Consider the following 16,243-nt stretch of genomic DNA (forward strand, 5'->3'; position numbering starts at 1 on the left):
CCTCGAACTCACAGAGATCTGCCTGCCTCTGCCTCCCTAGTGCTGGGATTAAAGGTGTGCATCACTATGCCTGGCCAGCCAATGCTTTTTAAAATTTATTACTGGTGCATGTGTACGGATGCACACGTACCACAGCATATATGTGGAGGTCATATGTGGAGGTCAAATTGTAGAGTTTGTTTTCTCCTTTCTACCTTTACGTAAGTTTTGGAGATTGAACTCAGGTCATCAGGCTTGGGTAGTAAGTGACTTTACTTGCTGGTTTATCTATTATTATTGTTGTTGTTATTATTATTTTGAGATAGGATCTTGCTATGTAGACCAGGCTGGCCTTGAACTCACAGAGATCCGCTGCCTCTGCCTCCTGAGTGCTGGGATTAAAGGCATGCTCCCCACACTCGGCTATTTTTAAAAATGGTTATTACATTTGTTTATCTCTTGGGGAGGACACTCATGTCATAGCACACGTGGAGGTCAGAGGATGGCTTGTGAGAGTAGGTCCTCTCTTTCTACCATGTGGGGCCAAGGAGTTGACCTCAGGTTATGAGGCTTGGCGGCAAGTGCTTTTACCCATGAAGCCATCTTGCTGGCCCTTCCAATTCATTTTTATCCTACTAAGGAGCAAGGCCATGCACTTCCACGGTTGGCTGTTGGGGTGGGGCCAGGAAGACTGAGCCAGGTCTGGCTCCTGATCTCTGAGCAGTCTCAGGGCCAGCTTCCTCAAGCTTCCCTGGAAGCTAGTCACTTCATTTTTATCTGCTTTGAGTGGTTTCCAACTTTCTCTGAAATCCAGGCCATTTTTAAAAGTCAGTAATTCACAGTACACCTTCCAAAGAGTAGTTATTATTTTTATATGTGCTTATTGGAAAACAAATGACTCAAAGCGCTCATGAATTCAGAAAAGCTTTCAGATGACTTTGATGTTATATTTGCCATTGTGGTTAATAAAATATACATTAGGAAAAATAGTTTCAGTTTTATAGACAAGATGTACTGATCTGCCTTGAGGTGTTTGGTGCACGTATGGATTTGCGGATCTTTTGGAATCTCCCCTGTAATTTTCTGGGGTATGGGCTTACCTGCTGACTGAGAACCTCCATGCCAGGTAATTTGCCTGTCTTCTTCCTTTCTCGGGGGTGCCCGGCCACATATAATTGCTGGCAGAGCTAAGGATGAGTGACTGAACATCTTGTACCTCCTGCTGACTGTGTGTGTGCCAAGCTGGGGTAAAGTAGATAGGGATTTTGCAGTAGTTTGCCATCTCTGCTCCCTCGTCTCTCATGTGTGTGAAGAAGGGCTGAAAAGTGATCAAGGAAGGGGTTGTGCAACTAGGTACGGGAGGCCTCCGGTGGAGTGGAGGCCTAGATACAGAGGGCTGAGTGTCAAGAGAGGAAGAACTGGCCATGTGCGTGCTACGGAGCGGTGGCCACATGCATGCCATGGGCTTGCAAGCTATTTAATTCAACAGGTGGCGATCATGCCCTCCCCCCCCTTAGTGATAGGCAGTGTGCTGGGCCCTATGGGGGAATCAGAAATGAGTAATGCTGTCTACAGCCATACCACCCCAAATGTGCCGGGTCTCGTCTGATTTTGGAAGCTAAGCAGGGTCAGGCCTGGTTAGTACAGGCATGGTTAAGACATTTTGCATTCAGACCGCTTGGCCAGTGGCTTCAGACTTGAGCTTCTGCATCTGTTAAGTGCCCTAATAATGGTACCTACCTCATAGTCACTACACATAGAACTGATTAATAAATAAATATAAGATGAACATCTTCAGTCCAGAAATCTGAAATCCAAATGCTCTAAAGCCGAAATTTTGGGGATACTGATGTGATATTACAAGGGAAAAATTTCACATCAGACCTCACTTGAATGGACTGAAGTTAAAAAAAAAAAAAGGTTCAAGGCCAGCTGTGCATGCCTTTAATCCTAGCACTTGGGAAGCAGAGGCAGGTGGATCTCTATGAGTTTGAGGCCAGCCTGGTTTACATAGTGAGTTCTAGGCCAGCCAAGGCTACATAGTGAGACTTTGTTTCAAACCCTTCTAAACAACAACAGCAACAAAAGGCTCAGTGAAAAGGTTTTGTAGGATTTACGCACAGCACATATATGAAGTAAATGAATATTCTGTTCTGATTCGGGTCCCACGCCAAACTCTCTCTCTCTCTCTCTCTCTCTCTCTCTCTCTCTTCCCCCCTCCATATATATATGCATTTCAGGTAGCAATCCTCAACCTGCAACACAATAAATAAATAAACCACCGAAACACAACACATAGTGTGGTACATGCCTAGAATTGCAATAGGCATTGTAGCTTTGTGTAAATAGTAGACTGCTAGCCAGGTAGGTGGTGCACTTGTATAATACAGGCATTTAGAAGGCTGAGGCAGGAGAATCATCACAAATTTGAAGCCAGCCTGAGCTACATTGAGATCTTGTGTCAAACACATGTACACAACATAAATAAGTAGATAAATGTAAAGTTTGCCCCTTTGTGCTGGATAGCTTTAGTGTCAACTTGACACACCTGGGTTGAGGGAGCCTCAATCGGGGAATTGCCTCTATTGGACTGGCCTGTGGCCATGTCTGTGGGACAACAGCAAGTCAATTTTCCTGATTGTTGAGTGATGTGGGAGGGCCCAGCCCACTGTGGATGGTGCCACCCCTGGGCAGGTGGGCCTGTGTTGTATAAGAAAGCAGGCTGAGCAGGGACCAAGGGAGCAAGCCAGTAAGCAGCATTCCTCCATGGCCTGTGCTCCAGCTCCTGCCTCCAGGTTCCTGCCCTGAGTTCCTACCTTGGGCTCCCTGATGAACTGCGACCTGGGAGATGTAAGACAAATAAACCCTTTCCTCCCCAAGTTGGTAGTGGTCAGAGTATTTTGTCACAGCAATGAAGAACAAACTAAGACACCCTTGAAGATAGCATGTTACTAGATATTTTTTTTTTTTGAGACAGGGTCTCCCAGTAGCTCCAGTTGGTCTGGAACTCACTATGTAGACCAGGCTGGCCTCGATCTCACAGAGATCTGCCTGCCTCTGCCTCCAAATGTTGGGATTTATGGTTTGTGCTACCATGCCCGACTTATAATATGTGTGTGTGTGTGTGTGTGTGTGTGTGCCAAAAGGTGTCAGATCCCCTGGAACTGGAGTTATAGGTGGTTGTTTGCTGCCTGATGTTGGTGCTGGGAACTGAACTTGGGTCTCTGGAAGAGCCACAAGTGCTCTTACCATTGAACATCTCTCCAGCTCCTGCCCCCATTTAAAATGGCACAGGGACAGTCTCTAAGTGATTTTATTACAGTTATTTATTTGTATGTGTGTATATGTGTATACATGTGGATGTTAGTGGACAAGTTACAGTAGTCAGTTCCCTCCTTCAAGTATGTGGGTACCTGGGATTGAATTTAGGTTGTCAGGCTTGGCAGGTGCTTTACCTACTCTGCCGTCCCAGTAGACTGCTGATGCTGAGATTTGAGGGTTTTTTTTGAGACAGGTGGCCTGGAACTCACTGTGGAGACCAGGCTGGCCTTGTCCTCACTGAGATCCATCCGGGATTAAAGGCCTGCACCACCATACCTGGCCTTTAAAACTTTTTAAATGTTGATGCTAGTGATTGCACCCAGGGCTTCCAGCATGCCAGGCAAGCAGTCTTCCACTGAACTATACCCCTAGCCTGGTCACTCCTATAAAGTGCTGTTAGTGTCTCCAGGAAGGGGAGGGTTTACAAATTGAGAGGATTAGGAATGGGGTTGTGAAATGTTATTCAGAATGGCCTTGAACATGGATTAGCAAACTTGGGTGAGGGTGGGGGTGTGTGCTCTAAGCAGAGGGACTAGTATGAACAATGGTGTAGGAGAGAGGAAATATGCAGGAAATCCTGTCTGTAGAGAGGTAGCCACAGGAGTGGGGTTGGGGAGTGGAGTTTATGGCTGGAGAAGCCCGTTGAGGCCAGGCCTTGGGTGTTGAGGCCAGGCCCTGGGCGTTGAGACCAGGCCCTGGGGGTTGAGGCCAGGCCTTGGGGGTCTGGCTTAAGTTATTCACTTGATGCTTAATGGGTGTTGACTGGCCACAGTGTCCAGGAAAATGGAGTCACAGAAGGGTTTTTAATCAGAGATGAGAGCTGTCTCTAGAGAGCAGGGGAGTGAAATGTAGAGGAATTCCAGAGGACAGGTAGATGGTGGAGAAATCACTTAGGAGATGGTTCAGACAAGAGGTTTCTACTTATTTTAATTAATTAATTAATTAAAATTAATTTGTGTGTGTGTATGTGTGTGTGTGTGTGTGTGTGCTTGCGCGCCTGTGGCCAGAGGACAACCTCGAGTGTCCTTCTTAGGCATCATCTACCTTGCTTTTTCAGACAGGATCTCTCCTTGGTCTGGAATGTTCGAATTAGACTGGGTGGGCTACCTGGCTGTCCAAGTCCCAGGGGTCATTCCGTCCCCACCTCCTCAGTGCTGAGATTACTAGTGTGTGCCACTGCACCTGCCTTTTTAAACCTGGGTTCTGGGGGGTCTTTTGCTTGTGAGGCAAGCACTTTACTAACTGAACCATCTCCCCAGCCCAGGCAAGAGATTTGGAGGCCCTGAACCTTGGTTGTTTTAGAAAGCGACATTAGCTGTGGTAGAACACAGCCACTGCTGGGACGGAAGCTGTGGAAGAGACTCTGCCTTTCACTTTGGGGTGGGAGGGAGGACTCATCAAGTTTCAGTTTTGCAGGGTTGGAAGGATGGTGAGAAGGAAGGGGGAGTTGGGATATTCTCATTTCATTTCAGGATAATATGCCCTAACAAAAAGCAACTTAGGGGAGAGCAAGTTTATTTTAGCTCACAGTTCCCAGTTATAGCTCATCAGTCGGGGGGAGCCAAGGCAGGAAGCTGAAGCAGCTGGTCACATCACAGTCAAGAGCAGAGAGAGGGCCTGGAGAGATGGCTCAACAGTTAAGAGCACTGGCTGTTCTTGCAGAAGACCCACATTCAAATCTCAGTACCCCCATAGCAATTGTCCATAACTCTAGTTCCAGGGGACAGCCTCTTCTGACCTCACTGGTACTGCATGATATGGGTGCAGTTACACACATAAACATGCAGGTTCACCATCTCTTCTCTCGAACAGTTTACATCCCCAGACCAGGGAGGTGCTGCCCACTTTCAGGCAGGGTCTTCCCACATCAATTAAGGTAATCAAAACAATCCCCCACAGACATATATGTCCACAAACCAGTGTGATCTAGACAATTCCTTATTGTGACTTTCTTCCCAGGTAATTCTAGATTGTGTCAAGTTGACAAAACTAACCATCACACAAGATGATTGGATGTGAGACCAGAGCTTTGAGTCTGCAGATCAGGTACAGGCAAGAGCCTTGGGAGCCACATAGGGGCCCGTACTTAAGGTGCTGGGATCCTGTGAAGAAGGTGGAGGACTGAACACATCCCAGGAGGAGGAGAAAAGAAGCAGGCTCAGAAACAGGAGGGGACAGTTAGAACCCAGAGACCAGTGGAGGGTCGAGGGAAGGGTGAGGGCCTTGTAGCTAGTGGGTCTCTGCCAGGTGCCTAGAGTGTTGCATCTCATTTGATCCTTGTGATTGCCCTGTCTGAGTCTCCATTCTGTCGTGGTTCAGAATGAGGTTCAGAGTCTTTTGTTTTGTTTTAAACATTTTATTATTATTATTATTATTATTATTATTATTATTATTCTCTTTTGAGACAGGGTCTCTCTGTAGCCACAGCTGTCCTGGAACTCACTATGTAGACCAGGCTGGCCTTGAACTCACAAAGATCCGCCTGCCTCTGCCTCCCAAGTGCTGGGATTAAAGGCTTGTGCCACCATGCCCAGCTACTTATTATTTTTATTTAATGTGTATAAGTGTATTGCCTGCATGTATGTGACTGCACCTGTGTCATGCAATGCCATGGAGGTCAGAAGAAGGCTTCAGATTCTCCTGGAACTGGAGTTAAGGATGATATGTAGCTACCATGTAGGTGCTAAGAATTGAACCCAGTTCCTCTACAAGAGCAGTCACTGCCCTTAACTGCTGAGCCATCTCTCCAGCCCGGAGGCTCAGAGTCTTTAAGAGACTCTTGGGTTCTTCGCAAGAGCAGTCAGCTGAGCCATCTCTCCAGCCTCTTATTTTAGTTTTTTGAGATAGGGTCTCACTCTGGCTGGCCTGGAACTTGCTGTGTAGACCAGGCCTTGAACTCACAGAGATCTGCCTGCCTCTACCTCCTGTGCTTGGATTAAAGGTTTCATTAGAAACCAGTAACCACCTCAGATCCCAGGGCCACAGCTTCTCCCCCAAATCAAATGTGGTGAGGATGTTCACATTTCTACCACTAAGCTAGGCCAGCCCAGAGAAAGGTCCATAGGGCTAGGTAAGAGAATCTCAGTTTTCTGATCCCTCTGGGGGGATGAACTCACCCAGAGAGCCAGATTATCCCGTTAAAACACAAAACTCACACTGAGAACATTTCAATGGGAATCTTTACAAGATTATGCATCACTAAGAGCAAGCGGGATCCATGGTACTTGGTTTTGACAACCTAGAACTTTCCGATCCTTTTCTGGTCTGTCTTCATTGCTGTCCTCAATAGAGAATCTGCTGAAATCCTGAGTTCATGTCAGGCAAGACAATGACGTCTTTGACACATCTCTGTCCTCTGCTGGGTTAGTGTGTGTGTGTACACGTGTATGTGTATGTGTACGTGTGCGTGTGTACACGCGTGTGTAAGTTGAATGCATGAGGTCACAAATGTGAAGTTCCTATGTCACCAACAACTTCCAGCTCCTGTGGTCTTGACACTTCCAGGGGGTGGGAGAGGTGCCAGGCAGAAGGGATGAACCTCTTTAGGGAGTGGTGTGGAGCTGAGCTAGGTGTTTCCATGGAGGGACAGTAGGATGGCTGGTGTAGCCTGGCAGCCTTGAGTCCCAACCTTGTGAACTTGGAAAATTGACTGACCCTCGGAAGAACAGTGCTCCTGCACTCTGCTAAGGGATCCATAGATCCCTTACCCCAGGGTTCTTTACCCCAGTGGTCAGGCAAGGCTTCCAGGAGGAGGTGGAACTAGGCTAGACCTTGAAGAATGACTGAGAGTGAGTTGTGATGGTCAATGAAAGGCAGAGCTCCTGCCAGGAGTGTAGGGGATGTGAACCGAGAAACATCAGGTTTGGTGAGGAGACAAAATTGGTTGTGCTTAGTGAGAGGCAATACAACCTCTGTAGAGTTCTAGAAGCTTCTAACTGCCTTGACTTTCAGGCTAAGAACACAACCCACTGAGTGTGTCATTCCTACAGTGAACAGTGAAGCTGAGAGATCTAAGAGATGGAATCTGCTTTTTAAACACTTTTTATTATATTTTATTATTTTTATTTTATGTGTATGAGTGTATTGCCTGCATGTGTGTGAGTGCACTCATGCCATACAATGCCCAAGGAGGTCAGAAGAGGGTGTTGCCATGTGGGTGCTGGGAATCGAACCTGGGTCCTCTGCAAGAGCAGTCAGTGCTCTTAACCACTGAGCCACCTCTCTAGCCCTGGAATCTGATTTTTGTTGTTGTTGTTGTTTTGTTTTGAAAGTAGCTCATGTAGCCCAGGATGGCTTCAAATTTGCTATATAGCTGAGGATAACCTCAAATTTTTAAAAAATCATTTTTGATTTATTATTTTATGTATATGTTTGTTTTGCCTGCATGTATGTATGTATACCACATGCATGCAATGCCCACAGAGGCCAGAAGAGGGTGTTGGATTCTGTGGACCTGGAGTTACAGATGGTTGTTAAGCCACCATGTGGGTGCTTGAAACCAAACCCAGGTCCTCTGCAAGAGCAGAGCAGCCAGTGCTCTTAACCACTGAGCCATACTCCAGCACCCTCCCCCCGCTTTTTAGACAGGGTGTTACTGTGTAGTCTTGACTGACTTGGAACTTACTATGTAGACCATGCTGGCCTCAAATTTACAGAGATCCACCTGCTTCTACCTCATGAGTGCTGGAATTAAAGTTGAACAACACCATGCCCAACTGACCTTGCACTTTTGATTTTTCCTGCCTCTACCTTCTGAATACTGGGATCACTGGTATGAGCCATCAGGCCAGGTTTATGTGGTGCTGGGGACTGAAGCCACAGCTTTGTACATGCTGGGCAAGCATTCTACTAACCTAGCCACACCCTCAGCCCCACTGTAGGTTTTAAAGCTAGAGAGATTTAGATTTTAGACTTTTTTTTTGGGTCTTTTTGAGACAGGGTCTCCCTGTAGCCCCACCTGGCCTGGAACTCACTATGTAGACCAGCAGGCTGGCCTTGAACTCACAGAGATCCACCTGCCTCTGCCTTCTGAATGCTGGGATTAAAGACATGTGCTACCATACCTGGCTAAGATATAGATTGTTAAACATTTCTTTAATAAAACTTTAAAAATAATTATTATGTACAGGGTATGTGTATACATGATGTGTATGTGTGTGTGCATGTGCCACAATGCATGTGGAGGTCAGAAGACAACTGTGTGGAGTTAGTTCTCTCCTTCCTCCTTTGCATGGGTTATGGGGTGGAACTCGTGTTGCTAGGTTTGCACGGCAAGCATCTTTACCCACAGAACCATCTTGCTGGCCCTCTAGATTCGAATCTGACTGCCTGCCACCAACAACATGACCTTGGATAAGTTGCTTTTTTTTTTCTTGCGTATACATGCACATGTGTGTGTGGTATACATGTGTATATGTGTGTTTGCATGTGTATGCAGGCTCAAGGTCGACATCGGGTACCTCACTGGGTCTCTCACTGGACTGGGAGCTCCTGTTGTGGCTAGTCTGGCTAGCCAGCTTGCTCTGGGTGATTTTCTGTCTCTACCTGCACTCTGGAATTACCACTGCTGCCGTGCCCACCTGGCCGTTACGTGGGTTCTGGAGATCCAAACTCTTGTCCTCATGGTTGTGTGGCAGATCACTTTACCAGCCGAACCATCTCCTGGACGCTGTACCTGCTTTCGGCAGTTGGTTTCCTCATCTCTAACAGGGAGGAACAGTCATTTGTATTCAGGTGTCAGCCAAGCAGTGGTAGGTACAGGAAACAATGCGCATCAGGAGCCAGGCCCACTACAGTGCTCAGAACACTAGAAGGGTTATTCTGTTATTCACTCAACAAACACAGCAATGTCTTTTTATGAGCCAGGAACTGTGCAAGCAGCTGGAGACAGAGAGATGAATGAGACGCTGTTTTGTCTCTTGGACATTTTCACAGTCTGATAGGGAAGCAGACACGAAGTCACAATTGCAATATGGCTTCATCAAGTGCAATCCTAAAAGCGAATATATGTCCATTAAGACAGTGCCCCAAAGAGGGTGGCTGACTGCTCTCCTGTGTTTAGAATACACAGATATGTGTTGACGTGGGTCACATCAACTTTGTCAGACAGCTGTGTGCATGCATGTGTGTGTGTGAGTGTGTGTTGGGGGCAGTGTTTGAAGCCCAGGGAATAGATTGTGCAGAAATGGCCTGTTAGGTGAATGGGAAGAGGCTGGGTGTGTGCGGAGGAGGTGTGGTTAGACTTGAAGGGGCTTTCCTGAGGTGGCTGAGTCTCTCCTGGTGAAGGCCAGCCATGGTCCACTTGAAGTAGGCTTGTGATGTGGTCAGACCACTTAGGTGGCCCATGCTCATAAACTGCAGGGTGAAAAGACTTGAAAGAGAATCATCTCGGAGGCTTATTTAGCTCACCGGAGAACAGAGGGGAGGCCTGGCCTGGGTTGCCTGGTGAGGGTAGAAGGTTTTAGAAGGTGGAACCCCAAGGTTCTGAGGTGACTGGAGTGGGAAAAAAAGAGGATTGCTTTCTGGGTGTCTGGTTCAATCAAGACATACAGGTAGGAGGAGAGGGTTTGAGAGAAAGATTTAAACATTTTTTTTAATTTTTGTTTTTTATTTTTTTATGTGTATGAGTATAATGCCTGCATTTATGTGAGTGCACTTGTGTCATGCAATGCCACGGAGGTCAGAAGAGGGCTTCGGATTGCCCTGGAACTGTAGTTAAGGACGATTTGTAGCTGCCATGTGGGTGCTGGGAATTGAACCCAGGTCCTCTGCAAGAGCAGTCAGTGCTCTAAACAGCTGAGCAGTCAGTGCTCTAAACAGCTGAACCATCTCTCCAGGCCCAAGAGAAAGATTTGAAAAAATAATTTATTTTTTATTTTATGTGTATGAGTGTATTGCTTGCATGCATATAAATGTACCTGTGTAGTGAAATGCCCATGGAGATCAGAAGAGGGCGTCAGCGTCTCTGGAACTGGAACTAGGACAGTTGTTAGCTGTCATGTGGGTGTTGGGAACTCATCCCAGGTCCCCTGCTAGAGCAGCCAGTGCTCTTAACCATTAAGCCATATCTCCAGTCCTGATTTCTTTTTTTTTTCCTTTTTTCTTTTATGTGTATGAATATATCACCTGCATGTATGTAAGTGCACCCATGTCATGAAATGCCTGAGGAGGCCAGAAGAGGGCAGAGCATTGAATTACTCTGGAACTAGAGTTACAGATGGTGGTTAGCCACCAAGTGGGTGCTGGAAATTGAAACTAGGTCCTCTGCAAGAGCAGCCAATGCTCTTAATCACTGAGCCATGTTTCCAGCCCCGGGAGAAAGATTTCTGAAGCCACCTTGGAAAGGTTGAGGGCAAGCAGCCTGGGAGACCCTAAGAGATAGCTGTTCGGATGGCTGGGGGATACATTTAGAGAGGTTTAGCCACAGCTGCTGAGATGTTCTGAGTGTGTGCGAATCACGGAGGGGTTTAGCAAGGTGTGTCTGGTCCCCATGCTGAGTGAGGTGTACAGGGATGGGCAAGGGACAGTTGGGAGGAAGCTGTTTCAGGAACTTGTGCTGAGGGGTGAGGGCAGAGAGGTGGTGGTGGGGAATGGCCTGGGGCCCATGCTGTACATGAGGGTTGGGAGGGAGCCTGGCTTTGGGTTAGGTGACATCTTGGGAGCCTGGGGCACTTTTAGGAGATCAAGAAGTGTTGGTTGGAGCCAGAGGCAGGTCCATCTCTATGAGATTGAGGCCAGCCTGGTCTACACAGTGAATTCCAGGCCAGCTGGGGCTACAGGGAGACTCTTTCTCAAAAAGTAAAAATAAAAATGTTTGGTTGGGAAGCAATGCCTTTGCTATATGCAGAGGAGGAGGGGTGCTTGGTTTCTGAGGAGAGATGCTGGGCACGGGCTCAGCTGGAGTTAAGATAGCACCAAGCTGTTCATGCAGTTGTGGGGCAGCCAAGCAGCCAGGTGGGGATATAGGACTGTTACTCAGGGCAGAGGCCAGGGCTTAGGGAGTTCCTAAGCCCTCAAGGTGGGCAGGGAGAAAAAGAGGCAGGTGAGGGTAAGGAGGTAGACCTGGCAGGGCCTGGGATGGTGTGCAAGGGGTGCAGGTGAACCTGCAGAGACCACAGAGCACCAGAGGGGGAAAGGTGTGTAGATCTTCAGTGCAGTTTCTCAGGAGCTGGGAGCAAACTGAGCTTGCTGGCTTTGCCTTCTGGAGCATGGCATGGTGCTGGTGGAAATGCTTTTTGAGATATCTGCCATGTGGAATTATCTTGAAAGAAACATGACTTATTTGCACTGATGCTAGTGACTTGGGTGTGCTGACTGACCAGGGCCTTAGCATGCTGGGACCAAAGAGTTCTGACACAGTAGTCCTTCAGGAGCCCAGGGGTCTCCCAGAAGGTCCCTTTAACTGGTCAGCTCCCCTATAACTGTGATGAAACTCAGTATATTTAGGAAAATCATTGAATATTCAGCTTTGGGAGTGCAGAGAGGCACAAGTCTCTCTGTTGTGTGGAGTGTGTTTGTGATATGGAGGCTGGTGGATGTGGGTGTATGAAGAGAGTGGATAGATATAAAATCATCTGTGTTCATTGTGGAGTGTGTTTTTATCCACCAAAGGGATTGGGTGTGGGGGTGGGGGTGGCGGGTGGTGGCATCTAATATCTCTTGGTGTTTGCGTTCAGTCAGTGCATGTGTATTATAGAGATGTATAAGATTTGATAAATAACTGTTTGTTATTGCAGTATAGTGCCCCCCTTCTCCCAAGAGTGCGTGAACAAATCACACAAAATAGGCTCAGAGACAGGAGGAGACTATGTGTGTGCATGTGTGAATTTGTGTCTATCCTGGGGTTTGCAGGCATGTGTATGTCTTTCCCCCATGGGTTTGTGTATTTATATTTCTTCAGCTTTTGGCTTCATCTATCAGGTTCCCAGTAGGTGGATATGTGATGTGTGACAAATGTTTGGAGCCGGGAGCTCCATGGTCCTCTGACAAAGCAGACCAGAGCACAGCCTGCTTGAGGAGCTGTAGCTTAGTTGAAGGAAGGGCTCCCATCCTCCACCCCTTCCACCTTCTCTCTTTACCCATTAGGCGTGCCCCAAGACCAGGTCTAGGTGAGGCTGATGGCCTATGGGGTGTGGTATGACCTAGGGGGTGTCCTGCATGGCCTACTGAATTTGATTGAATTTAAAGTGGCCATTCAGCTGGAGGCCCTTTGCATCACCCAGCTGTTAAGAAGGCATTTGGGTTCACTTGGGAGTTGGAGGCAGAAGGATCAGGAATTTAGAGCCATCCTTGGCTACAGAATGAATTTGAGACTAGTGTGACCTGCCTGAGACTCTGTCACAAACAAACAACAAACAAACAAACAAACAAACAAGGCATTTTGATACCGGGAATGCAGCTCAGTTGGTAGAGTGCTTGCCTAGCATGTATGAAGCTTTGGGTTTGATCCCAGCACTGCATAAAACTGTGCAAGGTGGTGCATGCCTGTAATCCTAGCACTCAGGAGGCAGGAAGATGGCCTTGAGTTAGAAGTCTGGACTACATAGCAAGTTCCAGGCCAGTTTGAACTACAAAGTAAGACTGGAACCCTGTCTCAAAAACAAACAGGGAGCTGGGCGTGGTGGCACATGCCTTTAATCCCCACACTTGGAAGGCAGAGATGGGTGGTTCTGTGAGGAGGCCAACCTGATCTCTATAACAAGTTCCAGGCCAGCTGTGGCTGTAGGGTGACCCTGCCTCAAAAAGTGCAAAACAAAACAAAACAAACCAGAGGGTAGAGAAATGGCTCAGTGGTTAAGAGCACTGGCTGCTCTTGCAGATTACCGGGTCTGGTTCCCAGCACCCATGTGGTGGTGAACAACTGTCTGAAACTCCAGTTCCAGGGGATCTGATGCCCTCTTCCTGCCTCCACAGGCACTGCATAACACAGGTGCACTTAGACACATGCAGGTAGAACATTCATACACATTAAATAATTTAAAAATCATTAAAAAAATTAGCAAACAAGCCGGGCGTGGTGGCGTACGCCTTTAATCCCAGCATTCCGGAGGCAGAAGCAGGCAGATCTCTGTGAGTTCGAGGCCAGCCTGGTCTCCATGGTGAATCCAGGACAGCTGGGGCTACAGGGAGACCCTGTCTCAAAAAGACCAAAAAAGAAAAATTAGCAAACAAACAAACAAAAACTGAAGGCATTTCTCTTACAGAAGCAGAACCAGAGCTGGGAGAGGTTTAGGAAAAGAAGGGTCTAGTCCATCCTGTCATCTTTACAGTCAGGGTTCAGAGGAGTTGAGTGACTAGGATGCACATCATAGGGCAGTTTGGATCAGACTCAGGGCCTGGCCCATACCACAGAACTGTGTTCTGACTGTGCAGATGCTTCTTTCCTGGGAGGGTAGGGAACTGTGGGGTGGTCAGATCCTCCTGTGCAAATGCTTCAGGTGTGTGTTGCTCGAGAGCTGAATGTGACGGTGGAGATCACTCAGTGCCTATGTGTGTCAGTGTGTCACTGAGAGTGTGTCTCGGCAAGCCCAGTGAGACAGTTTCTGGTGTGAGCATGTCCCCATCTGTCTCCGAGCGGAGTGAATGCAAGGGAGGAAACTGCCTCAGGGTTTGGGAGACCTGTCTGCTCCCTAGCTTGCTCTGCCTCTGTTCTCTGGTCTCTGTGTAGTCTTGAACTGTCACATGCCTGCTCTGGGCTGCTCCTGGAATGTAACAGGAGGGTCTGCAGGGATGCCTAGGGCAGACCCTCCCAGCCCTCCTGGACTGGCTGACTCTGGGAGGTACTGATTGAAGGAACAGCAGTGTCACTGTCAGGTCCTCAGTGAGGCTGTGCTCCCTGAGAGTGGGGCTTCTAGGTTGGGTTATTCTTGTCAGGGCCTGGGTGGATCGTGGAGCCTGGAACTCCTCAGTCCCCTTAAGCACCCATCTCTGGTATGCTTGCTAACAGCCCTCCTTTCTTCTCTTTCTCTCTGCTCCCCTTCTCTGAACCCGCTGACTATAGAGGAACACCCCATGGAAGGTGAGTGGACCTCTCAGTCACTGGGGTAACATGCATATCCCCAGGGGGGGGGTTCTTGTGTGAGGGGGTGTCATTGGACATGCAACAGCTCCCTTTCTGTCCATGTTTGGGGGGTCCCCCAGGGAAAGGATGTCTGGGGTCTTCTCTGTTGGGCTGCCTGGGAGCTTACCTCCTGTGAGACTCTTTGTTCATTGGGGGCGGGAGCTGCCAGGCAGAGGACAGGCCCCTTTCCTTGCCCACACTGTTCTATTCTGCACCCCTGGCCTTTCTTCTTCCTAGTGGGGAAGGAAAGGGGACCTCTGGGAAGAGATGGGAAGCATGGGGTGGAGGGACACAGCTGACAGCGTTGGAAGTGCCCAGAAGTGAGCTTTGCCCAGCCCACTTTAGGAAGCGTAGACTAGCCAGCCATGCGTAGGAAGGACTGGAGGTGCAGGATGGACTGCCAGCCTGGAGTCTGCACTGGGGAGAATCCACACCTCTGCTGTGGGGCTCAGGTCCGTGGGAGTGTGGGTGAGAGTACAGACAGTTTGGGAGGGGTCTGTCTTCTGGTAGGGGTGTGTGGCAAGGCCAGCTCCTCTACTCTGCCAAAGCTGCCCATAGCTGGGAGGGCAGAGAGCAGTTTTTCCTTTAGCCCAGAGCAAGGTTGGGAGCAGGACTCTCTGGGTCTGTCCATCCTTCCCGCCTTCTCTGCTGGCTGCCTTTCTCTCTCTGGTTTTTGTCGTCACCTCTCTTTTTCCAGAATGCTGTCCGTGGACCTCTCTCTGTGCCTGTCCTTCCCCGGACTCTCTGGGTTCTGCTGTTTCCCTCTAGCTGTGCTTTTCCCTGTTTCTTTTCCTTCTCTGGGGTCGAGGAGAGGGTGGGCCGTACTTGGAGGCTGGGCTGCAGGTGAACTTATAAGTCATCCTAGGGAAGGTGGCAAAGTGGCCACAAGACGAAGCCATCTCCCAGTCAGCACTCTGCCCCACAGTCTCCCATCCTGGGAAGGCAGGGGTTGGGGCATACTCTGAGACCCCTGGGCCTGGAGGGACAGAAGAGATGCCAAGGATGGGGGAGTCCTGGGAAGAACTCGCAGTGAGGACTCTAGGCCCGGGAATGGTAGAGCCCATTTTCCTTGTGATGTCCATGCTTTGTCTTGTCTCTGTATATGTCCTCTCTTGGGGCTCCTCAGGTATCCTGGTCCCAACAGGTGTGTGTATGTGTGTGTGTGTGTGTGTGTGTGTGTGTGTGTGTGTGTGTCTATATCTGTGCCTGTGTGTGCACATATTCACATGGCTCTGCTGGTGCTATGTCTCTGAGTGCCTGTGTCATGTAGCTCTGTTTCTGGTCTGTGAGGGGGTGCTACCCACATGTACTTGCTGTATCTTTTGTGGCGTGGTCCTGTGTCTGTGTGCCTCTGGAGGAGCGGCCAGGGCTTTGTGTGTCTGCATCTATGTTTGCATCTCTGTGTGTCAGTGTTTAACTCTGTATGTGTTTGTGAAAGAGAGCAAGAGAGCAAGAGCGAGAGCGAGAGAGAAAGAGAGAGAGCTGAACGTCTGGGTGGATGCAGCCTTCTGAGGGGTAGAGATAAGGTTTAGTGCTGGTGAGACTTTTACTTGCTCTTGATGTCATGTCTCCTTTGGAACAAAGGGAAAGATAGAGGGAGGAAGAAAAAGAAAGGGGGAGAGGAGAGGCTTGGGAGGAGGAAGGAGAGAACAGAGAGACAGGGAGAGGGTAAGTGAAAAGGTGGGACAAAGAATTCAGGAGTAGTGGGGCTGGACAGAGGGCTCAAGGGTAAGAGCACTGGCTGCTCTTGCAGAGGACTGGGGTTTGACTCCCAGCACCCACATAGCGGCTCACAACTGTCTGTAACTCCAGTCCTAGGGGATCTGACACCCTCTTCTGGCCTTCTCGGGCACTGCATGCACATGGTGTACATGTGTGCATGCT

At 48.6% G+C, this 16,243-nt stretch overlaps 1 protein-coding gene across 12 annotated transcripts in view; it reads left to right on the top strand.

Annotated features, from left to right (window-relative positions):
* Nrxn2 (neurexin 2) overlaps positions 1 to 16,243 on the top strand; it is a 115,788-nt gene that overhangs the window by 13,090 nt on the left and 86,455 nt on the right. For all 12 annotated transcript variants that reach the window (XM_008838927.1, XM_017799601.1, XM_008838926.2 and 9 more), the window contains one exon: positions 14,300 to 14,317. In XM_008838927.1, coding sequence (XP_008837149.1) covers positions 14,300 to 14,317 — 18 coding nt within the window. The remainder of the gene's footprint in view (positions 1 to 14,299; positions 14,318 to 16,243) is intronic.

Source organism: Nannospalax galili, unplaced genomic scaffold (assembly GCF_000622305.1).
Source record: "Nannospalax galili isolate Female #2095 unplaced genomic scaffold, S.galili_v1.0 scaffold1659, whole genome shotgun sequence".
In the NCBI taxonomy this organism is placed as follows: Eukaryota; Metazoa; Chordata; class Mammalia; order Rodentia; family Spalacidae; genus Nannospalax; species Nannospalax galili.